The following is a 14,057-nucleotide window of genomic DNA, read 5'->3' on the forward strand; positions in this document are numbered from 1 at the left end:
AAAAACCTTTTTTACTGAATTAGAGAAAACCATAACAAAGTTCATTTGGAAGAACAAAGGATCGTGGATATGCTGGGAGATCATGAAAAAAAAATGCAAAGGAAGGTGGCCTTGCAGTCCCAGATCTCAAACTATATTACAAAGCAGTGGTCATCCAAACAATTTGGTACTGGCTAAGAGACAGAAAGGAGGATCAGTGGAATAGACTTGGGGTAAATGACCTCAGCAAGACAGTCTATGACAAACCCAAAGACCCCTGCTTTTGGGACAAAAATCCACTATTTGATAAAAACTGCTGGGAAAATTAGAAGACAGTATGGGAGATATTAGGTTTGGCTCAACATCTCACACCCTACACCAAGATAAATTCAGAATGGGAAAATGACTTGAATATAAAGAAGGAATCTATAAGTAAATTAGGTGAACACAAAATAGTATACATGTCAGATCTTTGGGAAGGGAAAGATTTTAAAACCAAGCGAGACTTAGAAAGAGTCACACAATGTACATCAAATTAAAAAGTTTTTGTACAAACAAAGCCGATATAACTAAAATCAGAAGGGAAGCAATAAATTGGGAAACAATCTTAATAACAAAAACCTCTGAGAAAGGTCTAATTACTCAAATTTATAATGAATTAAACCAGGTATACAAAAATCAAGCCTTTTTCCAATTGAAAAATGGGCAAGGGACATGAATAGGCAGTTTTCAGTTAAAGAAATCAAAACTATTAATAAGCACATGAAAAAGTGTTCTAAATCTCTTATAATCAGAGAGATGCAAATCAAAACAACTCTGAGGTATCACCTCACACCTAGCAGATTGGCTAACATGACAGCTATGGAAAGTAATGAATGTTGGAGGGGATGTGGCAAAGTGGAAACACTAATTAATTGCTGGTGGAGTTGTGAATTGATCCAACCATTCTGGAGGGCAATTTGGAACTATGCCCAAAGGGCCCTAAGAGACTGTCTGCCCTTTGATCCAGCCATAGTATTGCTGGGTTTGTACCCTGTAAATCTTGAAATTTCTCAGACTTGTGAATGTTAAAAATTTTGCCCAATGGGGAATTCTCTATTGGAACAATTCCCTACTGGGAACATACCCCATTTTGACTGTGAGAACTCGCCAGGATCAGAAATGGGAGGACCTCTACTCCATCCGTATTTAAGACTGCTTTAGGGGAGAAAACTCCTTGCTAAACAATGAAAGTACTTGGACCCATGCTTATGATGAAGCAGGGAGTTCTTTGAGCCATGCCTGTTTTTAGAATTGATACAATGGGATGCTGGGTACCTATAAAGGTCGGGCAACTTGTAAACTTGCTGGGAGCAAAGAGGTGAAAACTTACTTAGAGGTTTTCTCTTGAGGGGATTAGTCGACTCAGCTGTGTTTTCTCTGGTTCAGATTTACTGAGGGGATTAGTCGACCCAGCAGTGTTTTTTCTGATTCAAACTTACTAAAGGGATTAAGTCGACCCAGCAGTGTTTTTAGAATGGGTTGTCCTTTGGAAAACATCTACAGTGATTGGTAGATGTAAGGACTTAGGGGAGGTGACATAGGAGAAAAACCCCCATATAAGAAAAAGCAGAATCTCTTGAGAAGAGAATCCTTTTGGGGAAATCTCTTATGAGGATCACTTGAGAGGAGCTCTTGGAGGAATTCTCTAAGGAGGTCTCTCAAGGGAGGCTGACTCTGGCTGGCACTCCCTCTGGGGAGACTGTCCCTCTGAATCCCTTACTTGGACAAATCTTATGATGAGTGATAAAAGATTGACTGACTAACTGGTCTCTCTCTCTTAAGACTCAGGTCTAGGCCATGTTGGCTTAAGGCCCTTTATACTTAAACTTTTTTTTCTCTCTCTTTCTTTGATTACTCATTGTATTACTAATTGAAATCTCTATAAAACCCAGTTGACTTGGGAATATTTCCCTGGAGACCACTTTATATTTGATTAAAAAACCAAAACACTGTACTGAAACATATTTTCTGAGGTCAAAATTTACTCACCCACTCTTATATCTACTACAATTTAGTTCTTCCACTATTTTAAATACTACAACCCCGAAGAGATAATAAGGAAAAAGACATGTACAAGAATATTCATAGCTGTGCTCTTTGTGGTGGCAAAAAATTGGAGAATGGATTGATGCCCTTCAATTGGAGAATGGCTGAACAAATTGGGGTATATGTTGGTTATGGAATACTATTGTGTTCAAAGGAATAATAAAGTGGAGGAATTCCATGGAGACTGGAACAACCTCCAGGAAGTGATGCAGAGTGAAAGGAGCAGAACCAGGAGAACATTGTACAGAGAGACTGAGACAATGCGGTACAATCGAACGTAATTGAATTCTCCATCAGTGTCAATCCAATGTCCCTGAACAATCTGCAGGGATATATGAGAAAAAACACTATGCACTATCCGAGGACAAACTGTGGGAGTAAAAACACTGAGGAAAAGCAACTGCTTGACTACAGGGGTGGAGTGGATAAGATTGAGGAGAGATTCCAAATGAGCACCCTAATGCAAATACCAACAACAAGGAAATCGGTTCGGAGCAAGGACACATGTGATACCCAGTGGAATCGCGTGTCGGTTAGGGATGGGGTGATGGGAAGGGGGGGTGGAGGAAAAGAGAATGATCTCTGTTTCAAATGAATAATGTATGAAAATGACCAAAGAAAATAATGTTTAAAAAATAGAGTAGTTCTTTCTACGCAAAACATTTTAGAAAAATGTATTTATATACTTTAAAAGAAAAATTCTTACATTTTCCACCTTGATTCAATTTAAAATGAATTCTTCATTTTGATCCATTTGAAAACTATCATTTCATTAGGTGTTTTTCATGGTAAGAAAAATCATGGCTTTAAGGTTAAATACAAAGAAAGATGTGAGATCTATCATATAATTTCAGTTAAGTTGTTTGACACTCCATTTTGCTCATTTTAATTTTGTTTCCTTTTTATTTGACTTGAATTTCAGAAGGAAAGGATAGATTATAGTGTCTAAAAAGAAATGTAGCAATGGTCCAAACATAAATTTAGTTCTATCCTTGTTATAAGTTGTTTGTAGGGCTCCTGAGTAAATATTTCATTACTGCTAACATTTGTACTATATTTTTATAATAATAATGAACTTGATTAGATGACTTGCACTTCCCTACTTAGTGAGTTACTCATTTTATCAGAGATTTTAAAAGAAATGGGAAAAAAATCGACTAAAAAACTAATAACCATCCACACCTGACAGTATATTTAGTATTTCATAGCAATAGTTGCCTACCTATTTAGTATGGTACATTTTCCAATTTTTCTTTAGGACCTAGTTTGGTCATTATAATTAAATAACATGAATTTTTTTTACCATTCAAATTATTGTTATGGTATATTTTTTACCTGATTCTCCTTAGAGGAGAGAGGGAAGCAGTTTACCTAAGGATTTTAATGTAACAAACTTTTTTAAAAAAAGTTCACTCAATCTCAGTTTGTTTGTCTTCCTATGCTTTCTCAATTCTTTGCACTCCTTGATTTTTTTATGATGTGATAAGGTACTCTGAGGGAGAGACAGGAAGCAGTGTGTTCCTGGAGAGTCAATCTACCATCTTGACACTATGTTTCCTCAGACCCTAATATAAGCATTCTAGAATCTGCAACCTGAGGTTAAGAGTAGCAATATTTCCAGTATCCTCACAACCACAAATTACTGAAGATTCAGAAGAAGAAAAAAATTCTTGTCACCAAAGTCTTTGACACTGTTAAGTGGTTCAACATCAGTAATTGATATGATATCATCATTGGAATTGACATTATAGAAGGAGCATTAAAATCTACTTTACCACTTTACTACTTTACCCTGTGGACCATTGAATTTTTCCATTTGTTTTACCAGCTAAAAACTTCCAAGTATATTTTCTCCCCTCGAATGTAAGTTTCTTAAGAATAAAGAGCATTCCTTTTCAATTTGTAAGCCCCCGCCTTTAACAGAGATTTTGCACATAGTAATAATATTGCATATATGACCATGATTTCTTTAGCAATTCTCCAAATAATGGCTAACTAGATTGCAAAGGCATGTGGTTCATTTAGAATTAATGGTAATTGGGGGAAGCTGGGTAGCTCAGTGGATTGAGAGCCAGGCCTAGAGATGGGAGGTCCTAGGTTCAAATCTGGTCTCAGACACTTCCCAGCTGTGTGACTCTGGGCAAGTCACTTGACCCCCCATTGCCTAGTCCTTACTACTCTTCTGCCTTGGAACCAATACGCAGTATTGACTCCAAGACGGAAGGTAAGGGTTTGTAAAAGAAAGAATGGTAATTATTTTCGATCATCAAGTAACATGGATAGTATCAAAATGGTGGATAATGGGGGGCATTTTTAACAGTTCTCCCAACTTAACTCTATAAACAATTTTAGTGAGTTCATTGAATTGAATTCTAAGTGGCATATTTGGGCACTGCTTGGCTCAGTGATTATAGGTTAGTAAGAATGTGGAAAAGGTTTATAGGAGATTGGGAAGGGTTTATAAAGCCTTAAAATATATATAAACAATAAAATAAACATGCCACTATTTCATTGATTTTCCTCTATCAGGGGTGTTTCTGGAATGTAACTCCTGTAATAGGTGAGGGATCACTGTACTCATAGGCAATCAAAAAGAAATAATTCAAATATTATGGAACCACAGATGGGATTGATAAAGATTTAGTAGCTGCCATAATAAGGAAACAAAGGGCTTGGGATATGATGTTCCAGAAAGCAAAGTAACTAGAATTACAACCAAGAGTGACCTACCTATAGAATCCTATAGGGGGAAAAGGATATTTATTGAAACAGAGGAATTTGAAGCATTCTTGATGAAAAGATCTCTCAGAACTAATTAGAAAATTTGGAATTCAAACACAGAAATCAAGAAAAGTATAAAAAAGTTAAACATGATTGAAAAATTATAAGGAATTTACATTACATTTCCAAGTGGGAAGACAATGCATGTAACCTCTATAAATCTTATTATCTTTAGTGCAGTTAGAAAGATTCAACTTACACAAAGGGTATGGATATGAATCTGTTATGTTGAGATGATCTCAAAAGAAAAAAGGAGAAAGAAGGATGTACTGAGAGAAGGGGGAAGAATATGGAAATTCTCCCATTAAAAAATTATAAAGAAGTTTTTACAATGGAGGGGAAATGGTGAATGGGAATAGTCAACACTTGAATATTATTTATATATGATTTGGTTCAAAGAAGGAAGAAGATGCATACACAGAAAGAAATTCATCTAGGCCAACTGAGAAGAAGGAAGTGAAGGGACTAAAAAGAAGGGGGGGGGTAAAGAGGGAGTTATGGAGGTTAAAGTGAGAGACTGGTCAGAAGCAAAAAAGAGTTAATGAGGAAACAGGACAAAAAAGAAAAAAGTAGAAGGGAATAGGATAAAGGGAAACATGGCAACATGGAGGTAAGCATTCATGATGTTAATGTAAATGGAATGAACTTAGCCATGAAATGGAAGCAAACACCACCTATCAGAAATGACAAATACTAGAAGGAATGAAGGAAAATAGACACATTATTAAACTATTGGTGGAGTTCAATAACTTTGCAGAACAATGTGGAACTATGCCAAAAAGGTGAAAAAACTGTGCATACCCTTTAACCCAGCCATACCTCTACTGAGAGTATACCTCAAATAAGTCAAAGAAAAAGGAAAATACCTATATGTACAAAGATCTTTATAGTAGTAACTCTTTGTAGTGGCAAAGAATGGGAAACTGCGGGATTGCTCATCAGTTGGAGAATAGCTGAACAAGTTGTGTGTGATGGAATACTATTTATTGTGCTATAAGAAATGATTAAAATGATGGTTTCAGAAAAAATATGGAAAGACCTGTGTGAAAGTGAAGTGAGCAAAACCAAGAGATGATTGAATAGAGTAACAATAATTATCTATAAAATACTCAACAACTCTGATCTATACAATAATCCAAAACAATTCCAAAAAATTAGTTTTTAAAATTTTTTCTCTACCTCCAGAGAACTGATAAACCCCTAGTGCAAAATGAAATATAATTCTTTCTCTATACTTGATTTTTTTTTCCTTGCAGCATGGCTAATGGGAAGGTATGATTTTAATTACTTCTTGTATATAATGAGAATTATATTTCCTTACTATGAGTATTGCCTTAATTAGTGGGGAAAGGGGTAGAGAGAGTTAGAGAATTTGCAACAGAAAATAAAAATGGTGATTATAGTGACTCTAGGTCTTTATCATTACAAAGTACTGCAATGAATATTTTGGCATCAATGGAACCTTCCTCTCCCCCATCTTTAACCTCCATGGGGACATATAGCTATCAGTGAGATCTTCCAGATATTTTCAATAAATTGCCTGTATAAAGATCAGGCAAATTCACAGTTCTATTCCGTACAGTATAATATTCTGCAGGTCTTTATGCAGCTACCTCAAAATTAGCTAGTTCCAACCACTGTCATCTCTTTCATTTTGTTGGTTGTCAGGTGGTGCTTAAGAGTTGTTCTGCTTTACCTTTCTGTTATTAGTGGTTTGGAGTATTTTTAGAAGCATAATCTGAACAGAAATACTACATATTGTTTCTAAACACCCACCCCTTGCCCATATGGTTTCTTCAGTCTAAATATGACCATTTTATTCCTTATAACATGATTTTCAGCTCTTTGACAATGCTGGCTACCTTACTTTCAATGTTATTCATAGTAGTGGTGTTCACACTTTTTTTTTTTTAAACTTCACATTCCTAAAATTTTCACATATCAATTAAAAATAAATTTACTATAACCTTTCAATATTATATATTTATGGATTATATACTGAGTATATATGTAATGATTTCTACAATACATGAGAGACAATATAGCATCATAACCAGAAAGTTGATCTTGGATCCAGGAAGACTTGAGTTCCAGACCTGTCTCTGATATAAATGGATAGATTCTTTGTCTGTCTGACTGACTCACTCTTATATCCTGGACAACTAATTTAATATTTTGAGTACTTTATACAACACTCTAATAGTAAGTTGTAGAAAATGTACTGATCTCCATTGATAGAGGGAGTTTCTTTATTCATTTGTTCTTTATAGTAATGAAATAACAGGCCCAGATCCTTGTACTAATAATAATCAACTACACTATAAATCTACTACTAATAATAAACTACACTATAAAATTTATACAACAAATAGAAATGTAAAAGGATAAAATAATATTTGATCTCAGAGTCAGTAGGGAATCACCAGAGTTTATTAATGTAATGACCTATTCAGATCTGTACTTTATGAAAATTATTTTGGCAGCTCTGGAGAATGGATTGGAGAAGGAATGAATCTTGAGACAGAAAGACCAATTGGGCTATTTCATTAAAATAATGCAAGAGTGAAATGATGAATACCTGAATTACTGTGCAGATTGTAAGTAGAAGGAAGAGGACAGAGTTGAGAATAAAGATAGAAATAATAAATTTTGGGGTCTGACTGAGGTAATAGATGAGGAGTCAAAGAGGACACTAAGATGATGAGCCTGGGCAACAGGAAGGATGGTGGGACCTTGGGATAGTAGTTAGGAAGCTTGGAACAAGTGTGAGTTTGGGAGGAAAGATAAGTAATGAGATATGCAATTTCTCACAACTTACCCATTCCTGCTTTTCTGGGTGATTCATTCTGTCTTGCTCAAAGCAAGTGAAAAGTGAAAAGGTTTGGCTTATATTCACCATTGCTCAGAGCCTACCCTCTGAGGGGTATCTGCCAAAACCATGAGGTGATCTGGGAGCAGAAGTGAATGAGTTAGAGATGTATATTTTTCCTGTTATGATTGTACAACTACTGTGGTGATTACCCTGGTAGCAACTAGATTATAATCACCCTGAGGGTCTTGTGCTTATTCAGAATTGGGAATATTGGGAGCAAAGGTTTGGATTTGGGAAATTTGAGGGGATAAGGATATACACAGATTGTTTTGGAGACAAGCTGCATCATTTGTCATCAGAAAAGAAAGTGGGGTTGGCCCATTTTCCCACTCACTGATTGGGGTCAAACTATTTTCTCCTCCATGGGTTAAAGCCATTGGATCTATTTTATAGATCATTGTTAAGGGTCACCAATTCTTAACCTGTAATCTGAGAACCCCTACTGATCCTAAATACTTTTTACTTGGTGAAAAGGTACTAAATTAGCTGTAATACATTTTAGCAACCATTCCTGAATTTTTGAAGGAAGTATATATCAAAACTAATACAGGAATTCCTGGGTCATCATAAAACCTAAAAATGATTTTTGCTTTGAGTTATAAGCCCTGTTTTGTGAGGAATACATTCTTCAAAAGTTCATTAATTTCCTCATTAAGTACACTTACAATAAAATACCTATGAGTGTTTTGATACATGAGTTGGTATTCTAAAGTGAAGTTAAATAATGTAAGGTCTAAATGATAAACTGTCAAGGAAAATGGATTTTAAAAGATGGTATTAGCTTTTAAAGAAAGATGAATAAATATATCTCTCAGGTAGTGCAACACCTAACTATCCCCTAGGAATTTGAGCAAACTGAAAAGCTTACTTCTGAGTGAAGTAAAAGTAAGATTCCTACTTCATTTAAATTAAGTACCTACTTTGTGCAGTGTCATCTACATGCTAGGGATATCAAAATGAAGAAATGGTCTCTGTCCTGGAGGAACTTAAATCCTTTAAGAAGGGTATGGGAAGAGATCAATCAGAGAGAGATAGAATATTGAGGAGAAAATAATGACTTCTCCCTTGGATAGTCAGGGAAAACTTCAGGTTCTTAAAAAAAAATTAAACATACAGAGATGTTCCAGATATAGGGAATTATATGTTTCCAGATATAGGGAATTTTATAGGAGGTAGGACAAAGTTCAAAAAATTCAGAGAACAGCTAGTAAATTTGATAATAGCTTTGCTTGCTTATATATTTTGTTTTATGATTTACAAAGAATTTTATACACATGATCTCAGTTAATCCTCATAAGCACCCCTAAAAGATACTATAATCCTCATTTTACAGATATGGAGACTGAGGCTCAAAGGGATCTCATTATTTTCCTATACTTATATAAATAATAAGAGTCAGCACTGGAACTCAAACCTACCCTCCTAATTCTAAATCCAATGATACTTTCATAATACCCTACCAACTCTCTGAAATCCAGTGTCCTGATATGCCAGTTTGTATTGTATCATATAGGCAGTAGAAAGCTGCTTAAAGATTTCAGAAAAGGTAAAAGGCATGACCAGACCTCCATATTAGGAACATTACTTTGACAACCATAGTAAAGAATGGGCTAGAGAAGAAACAGTAGGCAGGGAGACCAGGTAAAATTTTATTATTGAGATCCAAGAGTAAAATAATGACCTTTGACAGGCTAGTGGAAAAATGAATGGTCTATGGAGGATTTGTTTTGTTTAATTATGTTGAAGGTAGAGTTAATTTCAAACACTGGTGCCACATGAATGCTTATATTTTTCTTTTCTCTTTTAAACCGTTACTTCTGACTTAGAGTCAATATTAAGTATTGATTCCAAGGTAGAAGAGTGACAAGAATAAGGCAATTGGAATTAAACGACTTGCCAAGGATCACACAGCTATGAAGTGTCTCAGGTCAGATTTGAACCTAGGACCTCCCAATTCCAGCCGTATTCTCTATCCACTGAGCCACCTATCTGCCCACTTACTCTCAAAACCACAAGACTAAAACTCAAACCATTTATCTAACTTCTTTTGTTATCTGAAGTCTAAAAACCAATCAGGAGCTCTTCTAGACCACAGGGCACAGGCATTCTGTTTAGAGCACCATTATGACAAATGCTAGATAGAATGCTCTGATCAACTAAATTAGTGCTGTATTCTTCCTCAATAACCTTCCCATCCTCTTGCTCAGTAGACTGCCTGTAAAATGCTCTAATTTAATTCCAATCCCGAACCTAAATCAAGAATGGCTCAAAGCAGCCTCCTACTAGGGTCTCCTTGGTTGCCACCTCCTATTTGAAAACTTTCCTGATTTTTATTAGTTGTGTTTATATGTTTCTAGCAGAAAGAAAGTTCCACGAGGGCAAGGACTATGTTTTTTTATCAATGATAAATAAATAATGGCCTTTTTACTTCAAGTGCAAAGCACTATACAAATATTGTTGCCTCATTTTATCCACATAACCCTAGAGAGGTAGATACTAATGTTATTTCCATTTTACAGATGAGGAAACTGAGATTAACAAGTTACATGACTTGCCTCAGAGTCACACAGCTAAGAAATGTCCGAGGCTCAATTTGAACTTAAGATCATCCTGACTCTAGCTTTATTGTTCCATCTACTGTGCCACCTAGCTGCAAGGCTTCTTTATAGTTTCATTTGCTGAATAATAGGCATACAGATATCCCATTATGAACTCATAAATTATCAATTTTGACAACAGGGAAATAGCAACATTGTATCAACTTGTTTTTTTCCTGTATGTATAATTAAGACCCAATTCTTTCAAGAGGGTTTTGAATTTCAACTGAGACTCAGTAATATTTCAGTGCTTGATGGAACCACCATGATATAATCTGCAAACAAGTACATCTGGAAGACTTCACCAATAGAGAACCCTTCTTCAATTTGGAAGTGTTGAATTCTTTGGCTGTCGTAAATCTCCCTTTTTGATACTTTTTTTATATTAATGATCAGAGGATATCTTTTATATCTTACAAAGAATATTGATACATGCATTGCAGACTTTTTTGGGGGGAAAGAGACCCTTTAAGATATCTTTGACCCAGAGATTCCATTGTGAGGCATATTTATACCACTGAGATCTATAACAAAAGGAAGCCCCCTTTCTTAAGTTTTATTTTATTTTCAATTTTATTAATATTTTAAGCGGCACTACTTTTATAGTTGTAAAGAACTGAAAAACAGTAGATGCCCATTGATAAGGTAATGGTTTAGCACTTTTTACACTATTATTGTCTAATAATAAACAATAAATATGATGGATTCAAAAAAGCACAGGAACTCTCTTCTATTGATTGATGAAATAGATGTAGGAAAATCTTATACTCAAAGACCATAACAATGTAAATGGAAAGAAAAATGGTAAAACAATCAAGACTGAATGCTGCAATACTATAGTGACCAAACTTGGCTCCTCCAAGAAAGACATGAGAAGGTACCTCATGCTTCTTTTCAGAGGTGGGATTGGGTGGGAAATATGGCATATAAAGAATGACCCAGGTAACCTAAGTGATCTAAAAAAGATCAAAATTATCTTTAAAGCAAAAAAAAAAAGGTAATCATTTTGCTCTGCCATATCAAATGCTATATGTAAATATATTGTTAACAAAAAATAAGTGCTTTTCTTTATATTTTTCTTGGGAATATTTTTTTGTTTGTTTGTTTCACTCTCTTATTCTCTTCCCCACCCCCATTAGACCGAGATTCTTGAGGTCAGGACCTGTCTTTCCTTTTCTTTGTATCCCTAGTGCTCAGCACACTTCTTGGCACAAACTACACACTTAATATATGCTGCCCACTGACTTTTTTATACTCTTAAAAATTATTCTGTTACGGTATATAACATTAGCTGATTAAATTCTTACTTGGTTCTACCAATAACTAGGAAACTATGAGTATGCTTCACTTTGGGCACTAGATGTTTATCCTGAATCATCATTAAAATGCTCTGCAATGGGAGCAGCTAGGTATCACAGTGGATAGAGTGCCAGGCCTAGAGTTAGGAGGACCAGGTTCATGAATGGACTCTGATACTTCCTAGCTAGGTGACCCTGGGCAAGGCCCTTAAACCCAGTTGTCTAGCCCTTGGCACTCTTCTGAATTAGAGTCCATAATAAGGCAGAAGGCATGGTGTTTTATTTATTTTTATAATGCACTGAGATATATTTAAGAAAACCTGTGGTATAAGTTATTTTGTAAAGTAAATAATAACCTCTAATTTCTTGTTTTATAAATGTGAATGTTCATTATTTCTTGCTACTTTCTTTTCATTGAAAAGTTCTATGTACTGTTTTGTTTTTTAAACTCTTACCTTCTGTCTTAGAATAGATACCTATTTTAAGTGACTTGCCCATGATCACACAGCTAGGAAGTGTCTGAAGCCAGATTTGGACCTCCTAACTTCAGTACATTTTTCTCCTAATTTACACTAACAAATTTGTAGAAATCCAATTCTCTGAGTTCTCTCACTGTATTGTAATCTCATTGAGAGTTGAAATAGTGTTTATATTTCTTTGTATCCCACTCATGGTGAGATATACTAGGCACAGCAATAAAAATGTGTGGATTAATGTTTATAATGTAGGCATACTGCAATTGCAATTAAAATGTATTTTAAAATTTTGTTTTCAATTAGGTGATCAGCTGTAAAGGTCAGCACAGTATCTCTTACACTTTGTCAAGAAATCAGACAGTAGTGGTGGAGTACACACATGATGATGATACTGATATGTTTCAGGTAACTACAGTTTTCAAAGTGGACACTTTATTATTTAAGCAATTTAATAATCATTTTGTTTTTCTTCTCAATACTTCACCCTTATGATGTGGAATCTGAATTTCAAGTTGACCTATGTTCATGTCTAAAAGTAGAAGTGGTCATAGACAGTCCAAAAATAATATGTATTATCAAAATATTTCAGTTTTGAAATCATTTGATACCTGTACTGGGATATGGAATTCATCTCAAAAGAAATTATTCTACATTGGTGTGACTTGAGATAAAACTGGAAAATTGGTTATCTGCCCCTCTCCTGTTTCTTTTCCAGATCGTACCTTCCATCCATGTTGGCAATAGACAAATCACCTGTCTCTGGCCCTTAAAAATCACTAGCCTATAAGAGCTGGCCCCACTTTCTAAAATTTTTGATTTACCAGCTTGGGGGGAGAAGAGCCGCTTTGATTTGAGTACTTTTCTTATAGCTGATTATTCTAGATATGTTTATGGCAACAAAACACTTAGAGTAGCTGACAGTAAGAATTGGAAAGCAAACTCTGTCACAGAGAATTTGCTTTAATATCCCTCATGCAGTACAAACTTTCAAAAAAGTCCCTTTCAATCAAAAAAAGAAAAGAAACAAGAAAATTAAATAATTAACTAAATGGTATTTCCAGTTGGCATCATCTTTTTCCAACTTCATAATCATCTTGGATTTTTTTATTGTTGTTTTATGAGATTTCTTAGCTAGCAGTTTACAGGATTTTGTATCACCTTACTAAATGGATAACTCCAGAATAAAGGAAACAAGGATATATAACCACTCTTAGCATATCTCTTTTTTAAAAATTACTATTAATTTAAAAGTTAATATGAAGAATTATATGTAGTAGATAAATAAAACGTCAATAGCACAGTTATAGGCTCAGAAACAGGCCCTTTAAATATTTTCCTAAAATAAAATTTTATGTCTATATAACATTCAGGGAGAATTCTTCATTAAGTGCTTCATATTTATCATTTCTGTGACACAAACTGGTCTAGATTGTATTATTTGGGGTAGTCACAAATTATTCTCTTCTCTGTTCTCCTTCTCCTTACAATGCTGAAGGATTTGGTGGAATTTTGTGAATCTACTACCTCTTAAGATTCCACAATGACTTATAAATAAGGTCATCCTTGACTCCAACTTATAAGTTTCCCTTTTCAAAGTCCCTTATAAAAATGCCTTTATTTCTAATCTTCCTAGTTCAAGATAAACCATGTTTTATTTCCCTTAATTTGTTTTCTTCCAGTCACTACTTTTGTTCTATGGAATTAGTTTTCAATTATACTAAAATTAATAGTCAAATTACTTCTGAGCATAGCTCATTCTTCCTCTGCAATTGAAGGCAATCATGAGATAGATTTTAAGTAGTTCTAGAATAAAAAATTCTATATTTTTCATCCTTTCAAATTATATGATTCTAAGTTAAAATGTTTATGACTTTAGGGTACTACAGTAGCAATTCTTTAGAATTTTGAGGCAAAAACTTTACATTTACATTCAATTGTGTCTCTTAAGTCAAATATAAAAATATAA

General features: G+C 34.7%; 1 protein-coding gene across 2 annotated transcripts in view; it reads left to right on the forward strand.

Moving 5' to 3' along the window:
• PELI2 (pellino E3 ubiquitin protein ligase family member 2) overlaps positions 1-14,057 on the forward strand; it is a 130,447-nt gene that overhangs the window by 95,236 nt on the left and 21,154 nt on the right. For both annotated transcript variants that reach the window (XM_007472936.2, XM_056810797.1), the window contains one exon: positions 12,395-12,496. In XM_007472936.2, coding sequence (XP_007472998.2) covers positions 12,395-12,496 — 102 coding nt within the window. The remainder of the gene's footprint in view (positions 1-12,394; positions 12,497-14,057) is intronic.

Source organism: Monodelphis domestica, chromosome 1 (genome assembly GCF_027887165.1).
Source record: "Monodelphis domestica isolate mMonDom1 chromosome 1, mMonDom1.pri, whole genome shotgun sequence".
In the NCBI taxonomy this organism is placed as follows: domain Eukaryota; kingdom Metazoa; phylum Chordata; class Mammalia; order Didelphimorphia; family Didelphidae; genus Monodelphis; species Monodelphis domestica.